We start from the raw sequence: 18903 nt of genomic DNA on the forward strand, positions 1-18903 counted from the left end.
TCCCAAAGCACTTCGTCCCTCAATCCCCAGCGCTCACGTTTCTGGAACCCGGGCAGACTGAAGGCACAAAAATTCACCGAGATTCTCAGGTTTCTCATTTAATGTGACAGAAACAAACTACACCCCAATACTTCTTCAGAAGAGTAGGCCCAACTGGGTGATAGAGAATTAAATAGCAAAATTCTCCCAAGCCCCACAGTATGAAATTAGAAACTGAAAACCCAAATCAAGAAGCCATCCTGTGTCTTGGGCCGTAGTAGAGTGGTACACCATTGATAATACACCAGCTCAGCTCAGCCCCTGTGAAGGCCTGTGCAGCTAAAAAAAGCCAGCAACCTCTTACACAACTGCAGACTCGGTGCAGGACACAATGCATGCTACCACAGAAGACAAGCAAGGTACCACAGGTGGCCGCTGAACTCACAAGACTCATGAGCTGGTGAGTGTGAGCAGACACTGATTAGGCGCCTGCAGGAGGTGAGGGGACACCAGCTGAGTGTCACCAGCGCAGCACGCGAGGGCAAGGGCATCCACAAAAAGCAAACCACACGGTGAACAGTCGCTGAAGAAGTAACTTAGAAAGTGTGTAAAGAAGGAGGTAAAGATATAAAAATACATCTTCTCATTTGAAAACGCTCCCTTTGCAGGTTGGGTACTGGGGTTTGGAAGGCAAAAACCCCATGACTCCTCAGTGGTGATACAGTACATTTGGAGAAGTACTTTCCAATGTCAACAGCCTAAAAGAAACCATATAAGACTGTGCATGTGAACAAGGACCTGCCCTAAATACTGGAAGTCTGGGGTGGAGCCAGGTGGGCTGTAAAGTCTTAAGGGACTTCTTCAAGCAGTAAGGAGCAGTTTTAGCTCTCCCCTCGTAACTTCCTTAGGGCTATCTCCGTGCAAATGCCACGAAATACTCCAGATTCCAAGAGACCAGAGCTGTGTCAGGAAATCTACAGATTGAAAAATGTCTCTCTCCTTATCTCACAGGTCCTAGGTTGTCTCTTATACACAGTGATTTTTTTTTTTTTTTTTTTAAAAAAAAGGTTGACTTAAGGGATCTCACAGGACCACCCACTTTACTGGAAGAAACTCGGGCTGGGAGAGCAGCTCGCTCAAGCAAACGCAATTGGGTGTGGCAACATCAGTCCTCAGCCAGGTCTCCAACTCTGCAGCTAGAACTCTTTCCACTTCACAGAAAACCAGTGTCTTCACTAGCACACATGTGGCAGAATTAATTACGGCACCGTTCCCTGCAGCGCACAGGGTGTTTAACCACAACAGCACTGCCAGCACTCACTGCCCAGGCGGTTCACAGTGAGGCAGGTTCTCAAACACTCCACAAGAGGGATTCATTCCTCTTTCTAACCTGGTATTTTCCAAACCAGGTGGGGCTCAGAGGACAGGAGCAGCAGTCCTGTCACTGCTGCAGTTTTATTTTTCTAAAAAAAAAAAAAAAAAAAGACATACATGTGCAGAACATGCAGGTGTGTTATATAGGTATACATGTGCCATGGTGGTTTGCTGCACCTACTGACCCATCCTCTGAGTTCCCTCCCTTCGCCCCCAACCCTAAACAGGCCCTGGTGTGTGCTGTTCCCCTCTGTGTCCACGTGTTCTCAATGTTCAACTCCCACTTACGAGCGAGAACATACCGCCAGCAGTTCTGTGACTGTTCTGGTTGGTAATTACATGAGGCAAGTCATTCTCTCTGCTTCAGGTCATCTCCCCCTTACAGAGGCAACTGGCTTCTGCACAACTAATTTGAGCTGCCAAAAGGGTAAAACCAGAAATCTTCCCCATCAGATTATCCCTGCTTGAGACTCCCATTCTTCTTACTCGATCTGCTCTGTTTCCTGCTAAATTCCAAGCCCCCGAGGACAGGGACTGTGCTGTGGGGGGCACTGCTGCCTCCTCGGCACCTCGTCCGGTGCCTGCTGTGCAACAGCAAGCTCAGCCTCGAGGACAAGCCCACTGCACACCACTGAGGCACCAGTGAACAGCGGCCCAAGGCACACATCCATCTGCCTAGAGGATCCAAACAGAAGAACCCCAGGGGGCAGAGGCTGCAGATCCCACCTCAGAGACGGAACAGAGGCAGTGTGTAAAAGGGTAAAAACACAAGGTCAAAAGACAGCAACTGAGCCGCAGCTCCACTCTGTGGGCCTGAGAGTTCCTGTGTTAAGTGGGAATATGGCCTATGGGAAGGCTGTTATAAGAGAGAAAAAAAAAACTTTAAAGGAAAAAAAAGCAAGCAAGTAAGCTTCTAAACAACAGAGCACAGGCCTGACGCCCTGCAGGTGCAGGGCAGTTTCCGCTCAACTATGATAAGCCCAAGGTAACCCGACCAGAAAACAATAATGCTGGTCTCAGATTCAGATACTCCACCTGCCAATCCAATGCTCCTTCTAATAATTCATACAGCCACATGAAAAAAGCGGGCGGTGGGCTGTGACCCAGCCCACTGACAAAGAAAATAGTAACAGCATTTCCAAAAGTACTCAGGGAAATTGTTCCACGAACACATGGACTGAGACCCACACGGCAAGGAGGGCAGTACCTGCGTGGCGGACCAGCGCGGACAGGTCGTAGCGCTTCTTCCCGTCGACGGCACCGCAGAGAAGGTCTTCCTTCTCCTTAACACAGGCGTATTTCGTGTCCCATGTGAAGAAGTAGGTGCAGTCAACCTCTCCTGTGAATACAGGATTTCCTTTCCCATCTTTACCTGTACGATTCAAGAGGAGAAATTTAAACTCCATACGTGACCAAAACTGGGGAACAGCTAAGGAGCAAGGAAGAAACTGAACAGGACCAATGCCAACTGACCAGTGAAAAAATTCAGGTCCAGACTTTCTTAGAGACCTTGGGGGTCTGAGATGGCAGAGGCTTCTATTGAGCTTCAGATGCTTAACCCTAAGTCCTCGATGGCAGGCTGGCAGGCCAGCGTGCCTTTCACCTTGGGAGACATTGACAGAGGCCGTGTACAGCGCCTTCAAAGATAAGATTAAAAGGGCAGGCAGGAGGAACGCAAGGGCAGTGAGTGGGATCCTCTGCTCCCGGGCTATGATCAGCTCCCAGAGGCTTCTGAACATCTCTGGGTGACACTGGGGACTCGCAGAAAAGAAGACAGAAATGGAGCTCTAGTTCCCTGAGCACCACTGACTTCGTGATGCGACTGTGAACAAGACAAGTTCTCTGGGACTCATCCCTAAAGTAAAACATGGGTGGAAACCACCTACAGTCAGTTGCTCCCAGTGAAAGCACGCCAAGGTCCTATGCCAGCCCAACAATGTTAGCGGCACATCTTCAAACAGTGCTGGCATTCTGTGGCTCCGTCAGTGCACCTGTCTGTTAACACCTTCCTCAAATTGAGCCTCTTCTTCCACCAAGAGTGAGACCCCCAGACTTCCCATTCCTCAGCAGGAATAGTTCAGGTCTAAGTCTGAAAACCAGCTCTTCACAGGTCACGTCCCCATCCCATGGACGCGGAGATTCGGAGGCTTTGCTGACTTGCTCCTTGCTGGAAATCCTATGCCTGCACCTTTCCAGACTAGGGGGCCGTGGGCACAACCCTCCTTTTCCCAACCCTGATGGTTTCATAATCCTTGTCTGAGCCTCCCACCATGTGATCTGCCTCCTTGCGGTTTGGTATCATAAGCTATGCAATGATCTAAGAAAATGGGAAGAAAGATTCTGTATCAAGAGCAAACGATACTTCAATTGTAATTTCTACCAAATCTTTAACAGTGTCATCACTATAATTATACTACCAGCCACAGCAGTGAACCTGTACTGAGCACAGTCGCAGCCAGCCACTGAGCTCAGCATCTCAGCTACATAAGGGCGAGCTGCAGAAAAACAGGCTCTGTTTAAGTACTTTCTTTATGCAGTTACGTGCTGCATAACATTTGGTCAACAGCAGACTGCATATACAACAGTGGTCTCAAAAGATTGTAATACCGTATTTTTACTGGACCTTTTCTATGTTTAGATATATTTAGATACTCAAATACTTACCATTGTGTTACAACTGCCGGCAGTACTCAGTACACTCACGTGCTGTACACACTTGTAGCCCAGGAGCAATAGGCTACACCATATAGCTTAGGTGTGCAGCAAGATATACCATCTAGGTGTGTGTTAAGTACACTCTATGATGTTCATACAATGACAAAATCATCTAAAGACACATTTCTCAGAACATACTCTCATTGTTAAGCAACACATGACTATATTAATCTATTTGATCCTCAAAACCCTATGGCAAAGGTACAATTTTAGCACCATTTTGCAGATTTAGGATGCCTAAATAATTTGCTTATGGTTTCATAACTAAAAACTAGGGCAGTGCGAATCAGACCGAGGGTCTGGCCTCATCCATGCTTATAACCACAAGGCAAGATCTCCCCACTCTACTGTGGGGTTTTTTTCTACTTTTCTTTTTTTCTTTGGTATTCTCTCCTGTGTTTTTTGTTTGTTTGGTTTGGCCCCTGAGGTTGTCGGCGAACTAACTTAGCAATAATGACGCGCCTCTGCTTCTCTTCATCCCGCCCACAAGGTTTACACACAGTTTAATCCTACTGGATTCACATTTCACTATTGAAAAAGATTTGTGTTCTGCAAACGTGAAGCATTCACTGCGTTTTTCTTTTACCAGGTAAGTTTACAAACAATTAAATACCACTACAAATCGTCCTAGTACTCGTCCGTACTTTTGAGCTGGTTTTGCACCTGAGACGTACTAATAATCTGCTGGCAGAGTCCACTGTAAATAACCATTGCTATGTACCTTACACGTATTCTTACTTCATTCCTCAAAGAATGTTAGCAGAACAGTAAGTTGTGCTCCCCTCTCCCAAACCACTTCGGTTCATTTTTAAGCATACTGGGCTTTGACTTCAGAAATCACTATTCATGAGGCCTATGGTTTCTGTCCGCTCATCAGCAATGTTAGGATTAGCTCTGCACAATCTCTCCCTCACTCACACAATCCCCAAGTTGCCAGTCTGGCTCCACAGGCTCAAGTTTATTCTCCAGCACACCACTTTGTGTCCTCAGTCTCTCGACTCCAGCAAAAGCGGAAGGAAGGTTTTCAAATGGAACCAAGCAGCTCTCTGCCTAAGGAGCAGGCAGCAGCACCCATTTCTCTGTGGCAAAAACAATGCTACCTCTTACCCAACTTGTTTAATTTTTCCTCTAGACACATAGCTAAACTCCATTTCCCAGCCTCCCCTGCTATTCAGGCTGGGCCAAGTGACTTATTTCTGGCCTGGAAAAAAACAAAACAAAGGAAATTGATGTTACCATCCTACAGAGTCCTTGGAAGTCACACCTACAGATGGCAGAAACACAGGATGGAAAGAGTGCAGGTCCCCAAATGACCACATGGAGCAGAGCCTGCACCCCCTACCCCAACCCTATCCCCAAGGACTAGCACTGAACTAAGACAAGAAACCTTTAATGGGCTGAGCTACTTAAATTTGTGAGTGGTTTTTCATTAGCCTATCCTAATGAATTCTGCTCTTCCAAAAAATTATCTAACATCCTTATTTAAAGGAAACACCAATAATAAAGCATCACTTTACAACTAGATTTAAACAAATGGTAAAAAACATTATGACCAAAAGGTACACTTACATCCTGAAAAACGCATGAACCTTAGATTCACATGCATAATTCCTAGAGATCCAACTTAAACTACACTTCTATTACACAGCCAATTATCACCCGTTCACCTTCAAAAATACATTACTACATCTATCTAATACACAGAGTCCACCAAGGGATTTTCTTCAAAAACTCTAAGTTTAAATTCGAGCAAAGTAACAATGAACTAATTTTGCAGTACATAGTTTGCTCTCAAAGTTTGGAGTGCTGAATTACAGAGCTGGAAGGAATTGAAAGTATTTTTTAATACAACTCCTGCCTGAGAACCAGCTCAAAACCCTCCCACAAAACACCTAACATCTCTCTGTCCAGGCTCCTTGTTACAATCATAAAGATCACAGCTTAGGAAAACATGGGTTTTTAATATCAGGATGTCACCGTTAATTTTGTTAAGTACAACAATGGTACTGAATTTATATAAAGGAATGTTCTTTCTTGGCATCAGGGTGGGGTGATATGGGCCATCAATGACGCATGGCTTACAAGAAAAATCTGCCAAAACATCAAGGGCTCTTAAGAGTGGCAGGCATGTAAATTTTTGTTTCAATGTTCTTTCTGTGTTTGAAAATTTTTATAACGGAAAGGAAAAACGGAGCATTTTGTCAAGCCTCACCTCATCTGGGCTTTAGCTCTCTGGGCCCCATGGTTTCGTAACTAAAAACTAGGGCGGCTGGGAACCAAATCCAGAGGGTGTGGCCTCATCCATGCTCATAACCACAAGGCAAGATCTCCCCACTCCACTGCGGGTCTTTTTAATTTTTTTCTATTTTTCTTTCTTTCTGTTCTTTGGTTTTTCTCTCCTGTGTTTTTTGTTTGCTTGGCTGGCAGCTCCTCAATGCCCATACCTCTTCCCTGTAAGTCTGAGACGACATAATGCCCTTCTCATATGCTGCTCATCCTTTTCAATCTTTCTGGATAATGATTCCGTCTTCCCAGCATCCCCAAATGAGATCAGCACACTCTCAAAGATCTCGGCCAAGTCATTAATAAAAAGCCCTGAACAGAACAGGGCCAAAGGAGGTCATCACAAAGTTGGAGGGAGACTCAGACCACAGCAGAGCAGCCCAAGCTAGCAGGAAGTCTAGGAGAGCCAGTTGGGGTGACCTGGGAGCCAGAACCAAGGTTGGGCATCAGAGGGGCTGGGCACATGCGGAAGATACAGGCTGTATCCCTAGGGACTGGGGACACCGAGTAGGAGAGATGTGATTCAGGGTGCAGACACGGCTAAGTAGGCTAGTAGCGTAGGTAGGCTAAGAGGTGAGGGCGATGAGAGAATGATGGAGAAGCTGAGGGGTGCAGGGAGTGCTTAGACCAGATGGGAGGTGCATTTTCTCATTCACGAGTCAGATGTCTGTCACACCCCTGCTGAAAATCCTTGGGACTTCATAGATTTCCAGATATAATCCAGCTCCTCTGCAGGACATACAAGTTTCTTACAATACTGCACACTCACCGTTCCAGGTCATCTTCAGCCACATTCCCCATACACGGCCTCTAACCCGCTTGCAGCTACCCTGGTCCATGCCTTTGAATGTCTGGAGATCCAGGCCCTACAGCCACCCCAACACGGGACTGGCACGTTCCTAAACGTAGCGTGGCTCAAGCAGCACTTCCTTCTCTCTCAACTGCCTGGCCCCTGCACCCAGCCCAGACTCCAGCCAGTTGACCTTCGTGCCTCCCTCCTGGTAAAGGAGCGGAGTGACGACACTAAGCACTAGCTGTACTCCGGCAGCACTGCCCTGAACCTCCATCCTCATGCTCCTTATCTCTCTCTGCTCCTAGTCTGTGAACACCTAGAGAGCCATCTATCCTTACAACACCCTCCAGCCTCATAGGGCCTAAGCAAATAGGCACTAAAAATATGTGTGTATTGGGAAAGTAACAAAAGCGGCCACGCAGAGAACAACGACAGCAATGGCAGACCTGTGAACGAGGGCACCCCAGGGGCAGGTGCCACAACAGCAGTTACTGGGGCATTTTGGAAAGCCTTCCCAGCGGAAGACCCCGGGCTGGATTTTGGCCTGCTTGCTAGGACACTCGCAGCGCTGCGGAGCTACCAGGGCAGGGGTGCCTAAGTGCTCTCCCAACGCACACCTCATCTCCGGAGGCCTCGAGAGCAAGGTTCCCATCATGTCCAGCTGCCTCTCCCTCATCCCACAGTGAATCCTGTAGCAACCCACCCTATCACCAAGCCACACAAAGCTCTGCCATAGAAGAACACACGGAAGCAAGGGCCAGAAAGACCCTCTGGGTGTGGCAGCACTTGGGGCAAACTACAGAAACCCAGAATGGGCTCTAGAACTGCTCTGAGCAGTGGTAGGGTGCCCTGCAGGGTGCCTGGAGTCACAGCCTGGGGGTCAACAGATGGCACAAGTTTCTGATGGTGTGGTTTTTAGTAAGTACACTAAGCCACTCTCTTTAAGGAATGACTTCTACCTTCACCTCCTGGGCGCAGCTGCCAACCCAGAGGCAGCTACAACGGTGTCTACAATCGTCAAGATATGGACAGTGGCACCGCTTTTTGAAATGCCAGTGTCTTGGTGACTCAAGGGTGCTCCTCATCACTCGGAGAAATGCACGCCTTCGGCTTCAACGTACCCAATGACATTGTGCAATCCCCAGATCCAAACTCTACCACAGGCTCACCACTTTGCAAAAAGGATTACCTTGACACTCATTACAAAAAGGAAGAGGTCACTCAAACAAAACTGGCAAGCCATCTCGCCCCTGCCGAATCTGTCCTTGCTGTAGTTTAGTGTGCACCAAAATGCAAGACGAAAACTTTCCCAACAAGCTCAGTGCTGGGCCCACTCCCAAAACAAACAGAGAGAACCGAGGAAAATGCAAACAGGATGTGTGTGTCCACTGGGGCAGTGGGGGTGGGGAAAGTGTTACTCCAATAGAAAAAAACCCAGTCTGGGGGCTAGAGCTGGCCAGTCCAAAGGACGGCATCTGACTCCTCCATTCAATGTTCACTTCCAAGAACACGCCTGTGCACACACACAAGCACATGCCCACGAATGGAAAGAGGAGGGGCTGAACTCCAGCGCACACTTACCTGCGGTTTTATTGCACTCAAAGTTTATGACGCTCATCCGCTGAAACCCTGAGCTGCATTCATCGCCTCCAAAATATATCAAGGTGAGGTCTCCATCCGAATATCTAGATTTTTGTGAATATAAAGACAAATGTGTTTGGGAGAACCAAGAAAGAAACCTGACTCTTTTTAAATGTCTACACTAAGCCTTTTGCATAGCATCAACAAATCACTACTGATCTAAAACAGCAAGCTCTCTAGCCAGCTAGGGAAAAATATCTACAGGAAATGAGTTCCAAATGTATGGGCTTGACATCCTCTCGCTTCAAAGTAGTAACTGGCTGGAAGAAAGTGCTGAAGGTTTTGCTGTGAGCATGAAGACTTCTCTTGTTCTCACTTTTAGATTTTGTACAAAATAAATAACGCCCAAGAATTAGACAGGCTTCCTAACAGCCGCCATGAACACAGCCGTGCCTGAGGGGCCTTGGACAATACTGATCCTGAACAATTTGAAAGAAGCATAAATAAAATGTTTAAAATGCGGCTTCTCGGCAGATATTCCATGCTTTTAAAAAGCTCAAAGACCAGTTCTGGGGTTTTTTGCAGTTTTCTATTCCTAATTTTTGAATCGTAATTGCCCCTAACACGTTTTCAGAAAACTGCATTTTCATCCTGCTTTTCTGAAGGTTAACTACCAAGTTAAGGGTCAAAAGAAATGGCTGAATGCACTGTTTTAGTTGTTTAAAATTTTCTATAATGTCGATGGTGCTTGAGATTCTCAAACTGCCAGAGAAAAATCAAAACTCCTTAAAAACAAATTTTAAAATAAAAAAGCCCTATCAACTGTCAACTCATTAAATAATTTTCCTACAGTAGGTTCCGTACAAACAGCAAGTTTATAAAGTGAACAGTTCTAACAGAAGCATTCTTACTCTAAAGCCAGGAAAAACATTTGATTGTTTAGTGACAAACGGCAACTTGCCAAAGTCTAATAGGAAGGAATGCTGGCGTAACTGACTTCCCTGTACCTTATGGAAAATGGAAAGAGGGAGTTATGTTTCACAAGAATACACACAATGCCCTTGAAAATTATGCAGGCCGGGTCCCACGGCACATGCCTCTAATCCATGCACTTTGGGAGGCCAATGTGGGAGGATCACTGAGGCAAGGAATTCAAGATCAGCGTGGGCAACATGGCAAAACTTCATCTCTACACAAACTACAGAAATTAGCCAGGCATGGTGGTGCATGCCTGTAGTCCCAGCTATTCGGGAGGCTGAGGTGGGTGAATTACTTGAGGCAGGGAAGTCAAGGCTGCAATGCACCGAGATCGCGCCACTGTACTCTAGCCTGGGCGCCAGAGTGTAACCCTGTCTCAAGAAATACAAAGAAAAAGGAAAAGCACACAGAGGTTGTTGATGTACCGGAGGGTCTGATTCTGGTATCTTCCTGCTGCTTTGACTTGAGACGTATTGTTCCTTTTCACTTGGCAAACCGCAGCTTGCTTTTTATTACAGAACTGTGTTTCAGTTTCTCCACAGACATTCAGATAAAACAAATATTCTTTTCCATCTGAAATATAGGGCGAACCTAAAAAGAGGGAAATTAACAAGAGGCTTGTTTTACATGAACGGGTATTAGAAGGTTACAGGATTACTTAGTCAAACCTGAATCGTATTTCTGAAACACCAGCCCAAACTACAGCTCTCTCCAACGCAGGAGCAGGCATGGACTGACTTGGCCCCCTATTGTCTCGTACCCTCTCTCAGTCCCCTTCTTCCTAAGCAGCGCCAGGAAGCAGAAGGCGCCTGCTTACCTCCGCTCTGGGCAAGTGGTGTGAGGTCTATGGAGACGTCCTGCTGCTCACCGCTCAGAGAACAAGTTTTGCTTTCCAGGTAATCTCTGTGGCAGGCATACTCAGTAATCCACTCAACTTCATAGCGGCAGTTGGATTTAGCAGTGAGTTTGGGAATGGTGCCCTATTGGGAACAATGTGAAAAAGGCAAAATAAAAAATGGTTCATGTGGCTTAAGTGCAGATTTTCCACACTTACGAAAAGCTCAAAGACAGGTTGTTAGGTTTCTACATTTTGCTGTTTCTGTTTTTTGAATCATGAATTGCCTCTAACACATTAAGATTATTTGACTTATAACAACTCAGTAAAGTTACTTTTTTTTCTAAACTGTTATTTTTTTTTTCCATTTGATTTGTAACACCTCCATTAACTTTGTACACTCTATTCCCTTTCTAGTCTAGTCACCTTCAGAGAGACACTCAAGCTTTGGCCAGTGAGCACCTGGACTCAGTGGCATGTGGCAATCACTAGACGTCGGCGCTAACAGGCCGTGCAGGGTGCATGGTCCATTCACCGCTTTCCACAAGGTGCTGCTGGAGTGGTGCAAGCCCGACACTGAGTGAACATCATCACACGCGTGCACATCCAAGGGCACGGTCCACAACCCCTGTGGGATCCTGGGCACCACATCTGTACCCACACCTGCTCCCGGGTGAAGCCAGGGCACCACCCAGACACAAACCCGATTCTGCCACTGTATTGCTTCTACAGAGTGGGAGCTCCACCATTCATCTTTGATGAGAGCCATGAAGGGGGTTGATGGGGTCCCTGCTCACCAGGAATGTCACTGCCATCTTTTTAACCATCCTTGGGAGACACATCTTATTGGGCTTAGCACCGGGCACAGCAGTGCTGCTTCCCAGCACCATTCGTTCCATAAATACGCACTGAGCACCTGCAACATGCCAGGCACTAGGTGACAGGTTTACAAACAGGTCGCACACAATTAGTAAGTTGCAGAGTTGCAGGCCCAACCCTCTTCTGTCTGACTCAAAATCAATGCTTCTGCCCACGTGGCTCAGTGCAGTCTGACACACGGTGATGCAGACCCCAGGGCTCCATAAGAGAAGCCAGGCACAGAAAGCCACACAGTGCAGGATTCTCCTGACATAAAACATCCAAAAAAGGCCAATCCACAGAGACAGGAAGAAGGTGCACAGTTACCAGGGCTTGGGGTGTGAATGGGAAGAGACTGCTAATGGGAAGGAGGTTTCTTTTTTGGGGTGATGGAAATGTAAAATTTAGACTGTGATGATGGTTGCACACTTCTAAAAAAATACTAATAACCACTGACTTGTACTGGAAAAAAAAAAAAACCAGTGAATTTTACAGTATGTAAATCCAGTAAATAAATCAAGCATTTTTTAAAAGATCTATATGACAAAGTGAGTGTTTACTAAATACCAGTTCCTAAAATGATTCAATGAGCAAACCGTAAATGCTTAAACAAACCTCCCAAGTATTACAGTGTCCAAGCACATGTCACACAAGGTCTGCCCAGTGAATAGTCAAGCTTGAAAAGAAACCTGGCCGTGCGCAGTGGCTCACACCTGTAATCCCAGCACTTTGGGAGGCTGAGGTGGGTGGATCACTTGAGCCCGGGAGTTCAAGACCAGCCTGGGCAACATGGCAAAGCCCCGTCTCTATTAAAAATACAAAAATTAGCCAGGCGTGGTGGTGCACACCTGTAGTCCCAGCTACTCAGGAGGCTGAAGTGGGAGGACTGCTTAAACTGAGGAGGCAGAGATTGTAGTGAGCTGAGATCGTGGCACTGCACTCCAGCCTGGGTGACAGAGCGAGACCCTGTCTTTAAAAAAAAAAAAAAAAAAAAAAAAAAAAAAAGGAACCTCTTGCCCCAGTAATACCAAATCAGCCTCTTCTTCTAACACCAAGAAATGCCTCATACCCCTTCGACGAAAAAGGAGGAAAACTCCCAATTCTCTTGATTCTCATAGAGTATAATGATTCTTACCAAATGTAGAGCAAATAAAAAGGGAAAACACTAAAACCACCACCGCCTGAGAACATCTAACTGGGCTTAAGAGATTTCAACTCACATGTGTAGGTACAAATGAAAAGTGTGAATAAATATTCCTCCCCATTCATACTCAGAACAAACATCAGACACTCAGGCCTTCATTCAGTTGACAGTACATGGACGTGGAAGTCTGGGGACAGAAAGTGGAAAGCTGAGCCCAGCACTGTCTCCATATCCCACACACACCAGGCCAGCTGCCAGCCTGACGTCAGAGCAAATTCCACATTTGCTTGGGGGAAGGGGAGTGTGGTTCTCTGCAAAAGAATTCAGCCCCTCCCTACTTCACCCTATTACTAAGAAGGCAGAAAGAAACTAAAGGAAAGCCCTGCCCTATCCCTTCCTCCCTGGGGGATGCCTCCTTTCCATCAGCACCTGCCCCCGGTTAAAACACTTAAACAGGCACTGAGGACTCAAGGACAAGTAAGTCTCAGCAGTTACACTCAAAGAGTTTACAACTGCACTGGAGATTTCATCCACAGCAGAGTGCACAGCAATAAATTGGCCTGTGATGAGAAGGAGGGGGGAAGGCATGGGTGGGGGTTTAGGGGCCGACTGGGAAAAGAGAGGGAGGGAAACGCTTCTCATCAGAAATCACAGGCTTGAAATTATACTGCATTTTTCCACTACTCACTAAAACAATCCAACTACAAAAACAAAAATATCTGCCCATAAACTACTTAAAATCGTCTCACAGAGACTAGAACAAAAAACCATCCCATTATATGTGGAGGCCCCTCCGGGTTGCTGTAAAAAAGCAAAAGGCAAAATGCAAACAGCTCTCCCCGAGTGAGCTTCATGTGACAGAAGCTATCCCAGGAAGCTCGTCTCCTCCTGAGAGCCCACCAGTGCCTCTGTCACGGCTCCCAGCTTCCTGCACCCAGACCCACCCTGCCCCAAGCCCAGACACGCGTTCGCGTGGGCAACCCAGGCTAACCTGCGCCACATTACAGTTACCAGGAGACAAGTCACTTACCTCTCTCCGTTCCGACGGGCAAACAAACGTAATAGTCACTGCGGGGCTGTGACCGTCACAAAAGTCTAGCTCTCCTGCCTCTTCCCTCACGTAACTCAGGACAAGCCTGGGAGAGCCACATTGAGAAAAGAATATTACGAAAGTATAAAGTGCATCCAAATTCACATGCCGCCCTGAGCATTCAGCACATTCACTTGTGGGGAGAGGGTAGCAGAAGAAATATCAAAATATAAAAGAAGCTATGGTATAAAATGACTTCATTTCATTTCCATTTGGGAAAAAAAAAGTTCTAAGTAAACCCCAGTGAGTGTTATTTTGTTAAAAATCAAATAAATAAAGTGACCAACACATAAATTTGATATATTAAGAAAACCTGGCTGGGCGCGGTGGCTCACGCCTGTAATCCCAGCATTTTGGAAGGCCAAGATGGTGGACCACCTGAGGTCAGGAATTCGAGACCACCCTAGCCAACAGAGCGAAACCCCATCTCTACCAAAACTACAATTAGCTGGGCATGGTAGCACACCTCTGGTCCCAGCTACTGAGGAGCCTGAGGCAGGAGAATCACTTGAACAGGGAGGCGGAGGCTGCAGTGAACCGAGATCACACCGCTGCACTCCAGCCTGCATGACAGAGCGAGACCCCATCTCAAAAACAAAAACAAAAAAAAGAAAAAAAAACCTGTTTGATCTGCTTCATGTCCTAGAATAAGGAAAGAAAAAAGGAACAAAAAAAAGTACTTTTTTAAAAAAAGGAAGAAACACCATTTGACTAAAGCAAACAAATAAAAAAATGTTGTAAATGAGATAACAAAATTAAAAAAAAAAAAAAAGCAGACAAGTAGGCCAATTGCATTTTTGCCCACAAGGCTAGTCAATCATTTCCTCTTTACACAATAAATTCTAAGTGCCAGCCAAAGTTTTGTTTTGTCTTAACCCCAGAGCACCTGCCCAGCAGGGACTGAACTGGGTGGGGTTCTCTTCCACTACCCAAACCACCATCCAACACGGCCCCACCACCAGAGTTCACTCATTCAGTGTGGAATGGGCCCAGTGCCCCTGGCTGCCTCCTAGAGAATAGCTGATCAGAGATGATCTGCTTTTTCCCACCAGAGAAGTTCACAGTTTTGCTCAGTGTCCCACATGTTACTACATCGTCACTCACACTCATTCATATTAAGAATTACCGATGTGTCACCTTGAAGATTCTGTTAGGGACTGAACTGTTTCCCCTCAAAATTTTTATGTTGAAGGCCTAAGCCACAGCTCAGCAAGTGACTGTATTTGGAGACAGGGCCTTTAAAAAGGTGAACAAGGCAAAAGGAGGTCATATGGGTGAGCCTTAATCCCAAAATCACTGGTGTCCTTATTAGAAGAGGACATTCGGACACACACCCCCGCAGAGGGAAGGCCATGTGAAAACACAGAAAGAAAATGGCCATCTAACGAGCCAAGGAGAGAGGCCTCAGAACAAACCAGCCCTGGTGACACCTTCTTCAGACGTGCAGCCTCTAGACTGTGCAGGATATACATTTCTGTGGTTTAAGTTACCCAGCCTGTCATATTTTCTTATGGCAGCCTGAGTAAACTAATACAGACACACATATAGAAAATTCCAAACATTTCTCCCCTTAGGTTATGCTCAAGTCTTTTCTTTGGACAGAGTGCCATCTATAATTGCACATGCTCCCTACCCAGACATGCCACAAGCTCCAGACTAGAGCAAGCACAACAAAGTGTCTACTAAAGGCCCCTAAACGGGGAGAAAATGTGAATCCTTGATCTAAGTTCAGGATATGGTCATGAGCAACACACTGGAGAAATGCATATGTCTGCCAAGGTAAGGTACAAAGGCAGTACCAGAGCATGTGTACACAGCACAGCCTGTTATAAGGAACGCCAGGAACCAGGGTGCCTGTCACGTCCCAGTGAAGGTCACCAGCAAACTGTCCCTCCTGTCTCTTGCCCTCCCAAGAAGAGAAAACAATGGACACAAAATCAATTTCACGGGTGCCACAGAATGAAAAATATCAGATGGCACCTTAAGATAGGCATTATTTCATGAGGCAAATAAAGGTATGTACTATGGATTGGATCATGAGATATATTTTTACTGCTGTAAGAGACAAATGATTAGAAAGCAGACAAGCATACCAGACTATCTGACTCACAGCAATGACTAACAATCTTACGATAGTAACTCTGCAGGGACTATCCCAAGCCCTGCTGAAAAAGGATGTTCCTGCAGCTCCCTGAAAGCCAAGTTCTTGCTGGAAATTAAAAACACCAACAACATCGGAGGCCTTGGCTGACCTGTCCTTGCGCACCAGCTTCAGTCCTTCCTGGGGCTGGCCAACATTGAACGCCTGGTCTCCTCTTACCAGGCAGGCGGCAGTGCCAGGGGGACAGGCCCGCAGCTGTGAACCTGGGTCTCGAAGTGTGTCTGAAAATCACGTATTACATTAAATCAGATTATGTGTCAGGAGTGATAACCACACATACCCTTAGATCCAGGGTCCCTTTAAACAAATTACTGAATTCCTAAAAGTTTCCGTAAGTAACTATTCTGAAACCTTGGGCAAGCCATTAACCCTCTGCAAACAAAGCTCAGGACGAAGGAACGTAAAGTACTGGCTCTGCACTGGTATATAAGAGGTGCCCAGGAAACGGGCTATGATGTTATTTGTAATTAACAAATGTACCCATCCTCTGCTTGAGGTACAACAACGTTAGCATTATCTCCTTTCAAGCTACAGAGACTAGAAAATGCAGGCACTCCACAGATGACTGGAACAATTAGGAGATTAGTGGAAAGAACCCACAGCTCTGGGTTCAAATCCTAAATTAACCACTTACTATCTCTATAACGTTGGTCTAACTATGAAACTATCCAACTGCCAGTGTGCTAATGCACAGGTTTCGGGGAGGATTAAAGATGAGAACATACCCAGAATATGTCCAGATCATCATGCAGGCTTCATAGATTGCCAGTAGCAATAGCTATGATTACAGCTGGGTTGCTCTTTACCATTCGTTTCTATGATCATGACCCAATACCTTACACAGTATACTTTGGGATTTATTTGTTGACTATGTATCTTTTCTCCCATCTAACTAAAGCTCCAGGAAAACAGGAACTGTGGTGTGTTCAATGCTATAATCCAGTACCTAGATCAGCGCCTACCTTCTGCAATAAGGAGGCACCAGCTAGCGAAAAGGTAAGCAAACCTTTAACTCTCAAGCCTTCCAAACAATTATGAAATTATGTGGAATTATGAAATGTCACAAATGGACTGCTTTGTTCCACTTATAGTATCTGCTGTGCCGCAGGCTCCTTGCCCTCATGGGGACTCAATGTAAGACAATCCACTTGGTATACCAAAGGCAGAATATACGGCAAGCGCCCTGAGGATGCAAGGAGGTAAGCACGTGGTAGCAAGTCCAACACTATCCACAAGGGTTTGAAGGTCACATTTGATCTTGGTTTGAGACTTGGAGCAATTTCCTGGGAATGGAGAATGTCTGAGTAAAAACCAGGGAACCTCTACTATGAATCAAAGTCATTCAAGCTCAACTCAAATTGCCAGTAAATTGGAAAGAAAAAACTTTCGTAAGAAAATACCCAGCAAATTCAGATGATCTGTAACATGTTAAAAGACCAGAAACCTAAATGCTTTTCAAATCAAAACAGCATATTATTTCAGAATTCAATAATCTACAACTCATCAACTTTATAACCAAATTTGAGTTACAGACCCATTTAAGACAAAGACTGTATTAGTCTTTTTCCAAAAAACCAATAAAGGTTATCCTTGGAGAACAAAAGAAAGATGTAATACTCTAACACACAAAAAAAATCTAGTTATCACTGGATACTTTTGGTGAGCCCTGAATGGGGTATATTTACTGTTTTTAACTGTTTAGAAACAATACACAAACAAGATAGTCATAATGTATATGTACAATTTAAAGAATAATTATAAATTAATACTCATCTATTATCCCGCAATACCATGTATTGAGTTTTTAAAAATTTTCTCTAAACTTTTCTAAGGGTAAAGCATTATGTACTATTTGAGAAATAAAAAACAAAGAAAAACACTAAAAATGACCTTTTCATTAGTCACCAGCAGAATTTACTCATGGCTAGCACTGTAGAAAGACAAGACCTGGCCTACAAGACTAACAATTCATAGCCCTTGAGAGAAACATCAAGCTGGGTTTTAGAAACCTGGCTTAGTAAAACTAGCTGAAGGCTAGTCAAAGTCTTAGTAAAACTCTTCATGGCCCTTTTTAAATAAAGACCATTTATTTATGGCCTTTAGTTAATTTATCAAAGATTCTAAAGCTAAAGCTTCTCACACCAGTTCTGGCAAGTACAGAGAAAGTTAGGAACAAGTCAGTTTGGGTCAAAATACGCATCCCGGCCAAGTACCCAAGTCCTTGATCATCCTTTTTTCTTTTTCACCCGGCCCATAACTCAGAGCCAAGGGATTCAGGCACACAGAGAACAAGACCGACCCTCACTACTGTAGAATCCTGAAACCCAAGGTGTCTGGCCGAGAGAACACCCACATGGAATGGACCAACAGTTAGGATGGAATCTGCAGGGGTTGGGGAGGAGGCATGGAATCTACTAGGGGAGAAGAGGTGGGTTGTGCAAAGACAACATTTTTTGGGACAAAAGCTTTCTTAGAGGGCCTACTCAGAAACATGGATGTGCAAACAGAAATAAAGGTAGAAGCGCAAAGATATCGAAGCCACAGAAGAAATCCCTCACCACCACCCCCTCAGCTCCACAAAGATTCATACCTATGTCTCTACAAACATTGATGAATAGAGAAGTGTCCGGATCGGAGTCATCCACCAAGTAGGCACCACTAAGCTTGATCAGAGGATTGAGATCATGCTTCCTCAACTCTTCATCAAACACATAGCACGGCACCTGGAAGGGAGGAAGAGAAAAGCGAGTCTTCAATACACATCTGGCTCAATCAGGAAAGCTTATGGCCAACGTCACACAACACTGCTCTTCGTTCTTTAGGGACTATCACGCTATGGTGTCCGCTAATAACAAAGGAACTCGGGCAAAGGTCAATAGGCATCTTGGCTCCTCTGCGTTCTTTTCAGTATCTCTTCTTTGCTACATGAGGACTGTTCTGCAATCATCTCTCACTTGCATCGCCAGGTTTTCCCTCCACTAGGTCGTTTTTCTCAGCATGCCATGAGATCTACCACCTCACAAATGTCCTTCCTGGTACCTACATTCCCTCAGCTATCATCTCATGTCTCTGCAACTTAGAGCAAAATTCCTTCAATTGGCCCTACACATCT

General features: G+C 45.5%; 1 protein-coding gene across 1 annotated transcript in view; it reads right to left on the reverse strand.

The window, feature by feature from the left end:
- IGF2R (insulin like growth factor 2 receptor) overlaps positions 1-18903 on the reverse strand; it is a 133347-nt gene that overhangs the window by 60213 nt on the left and 54231 nt on the right. The window contains exons 5-11 of the mRNA XM_015137631.3: positions 18382-18514; positions 15883-16012; positions 13571-13676; positions 10521-10683; positions 10129-10294; positions 8726-8829; positions 2561-2725 (exon numbers count right to left, since the gene is read on the reverse strand). Coding sequence (XP_014993117.3) covers positions 2561-2725; positions 8726-8829; positions 10129-10294; positions 10521-10683; positions 13571-13676; positions 15883-16012; positions 18382-18514 — 967 coding nt within the window. The remainder of the gene's footprint in view (positions 1-2560; positions 2726-8725; positions 8830-10128; positions 10295-10520; positions 10684-13570; positions 13677-15882; positions 16013-18381; positions 18515-18903) is intronic.

Source organism: Macaca mulatta, chromosome 4 (genome assembly GCF_049350105.2).
Source record: "Macaca mulatta isolate MMU2019108-1 chromosome 4, T2T-MMU8v2.0, whole genome shotgun sequence".
Lineage (NCBI taxonomy): Eukaryota > Metazoa > Chordata > Mammalia > Primates > Cercopithecidae > Macaca > Macaca mulatta.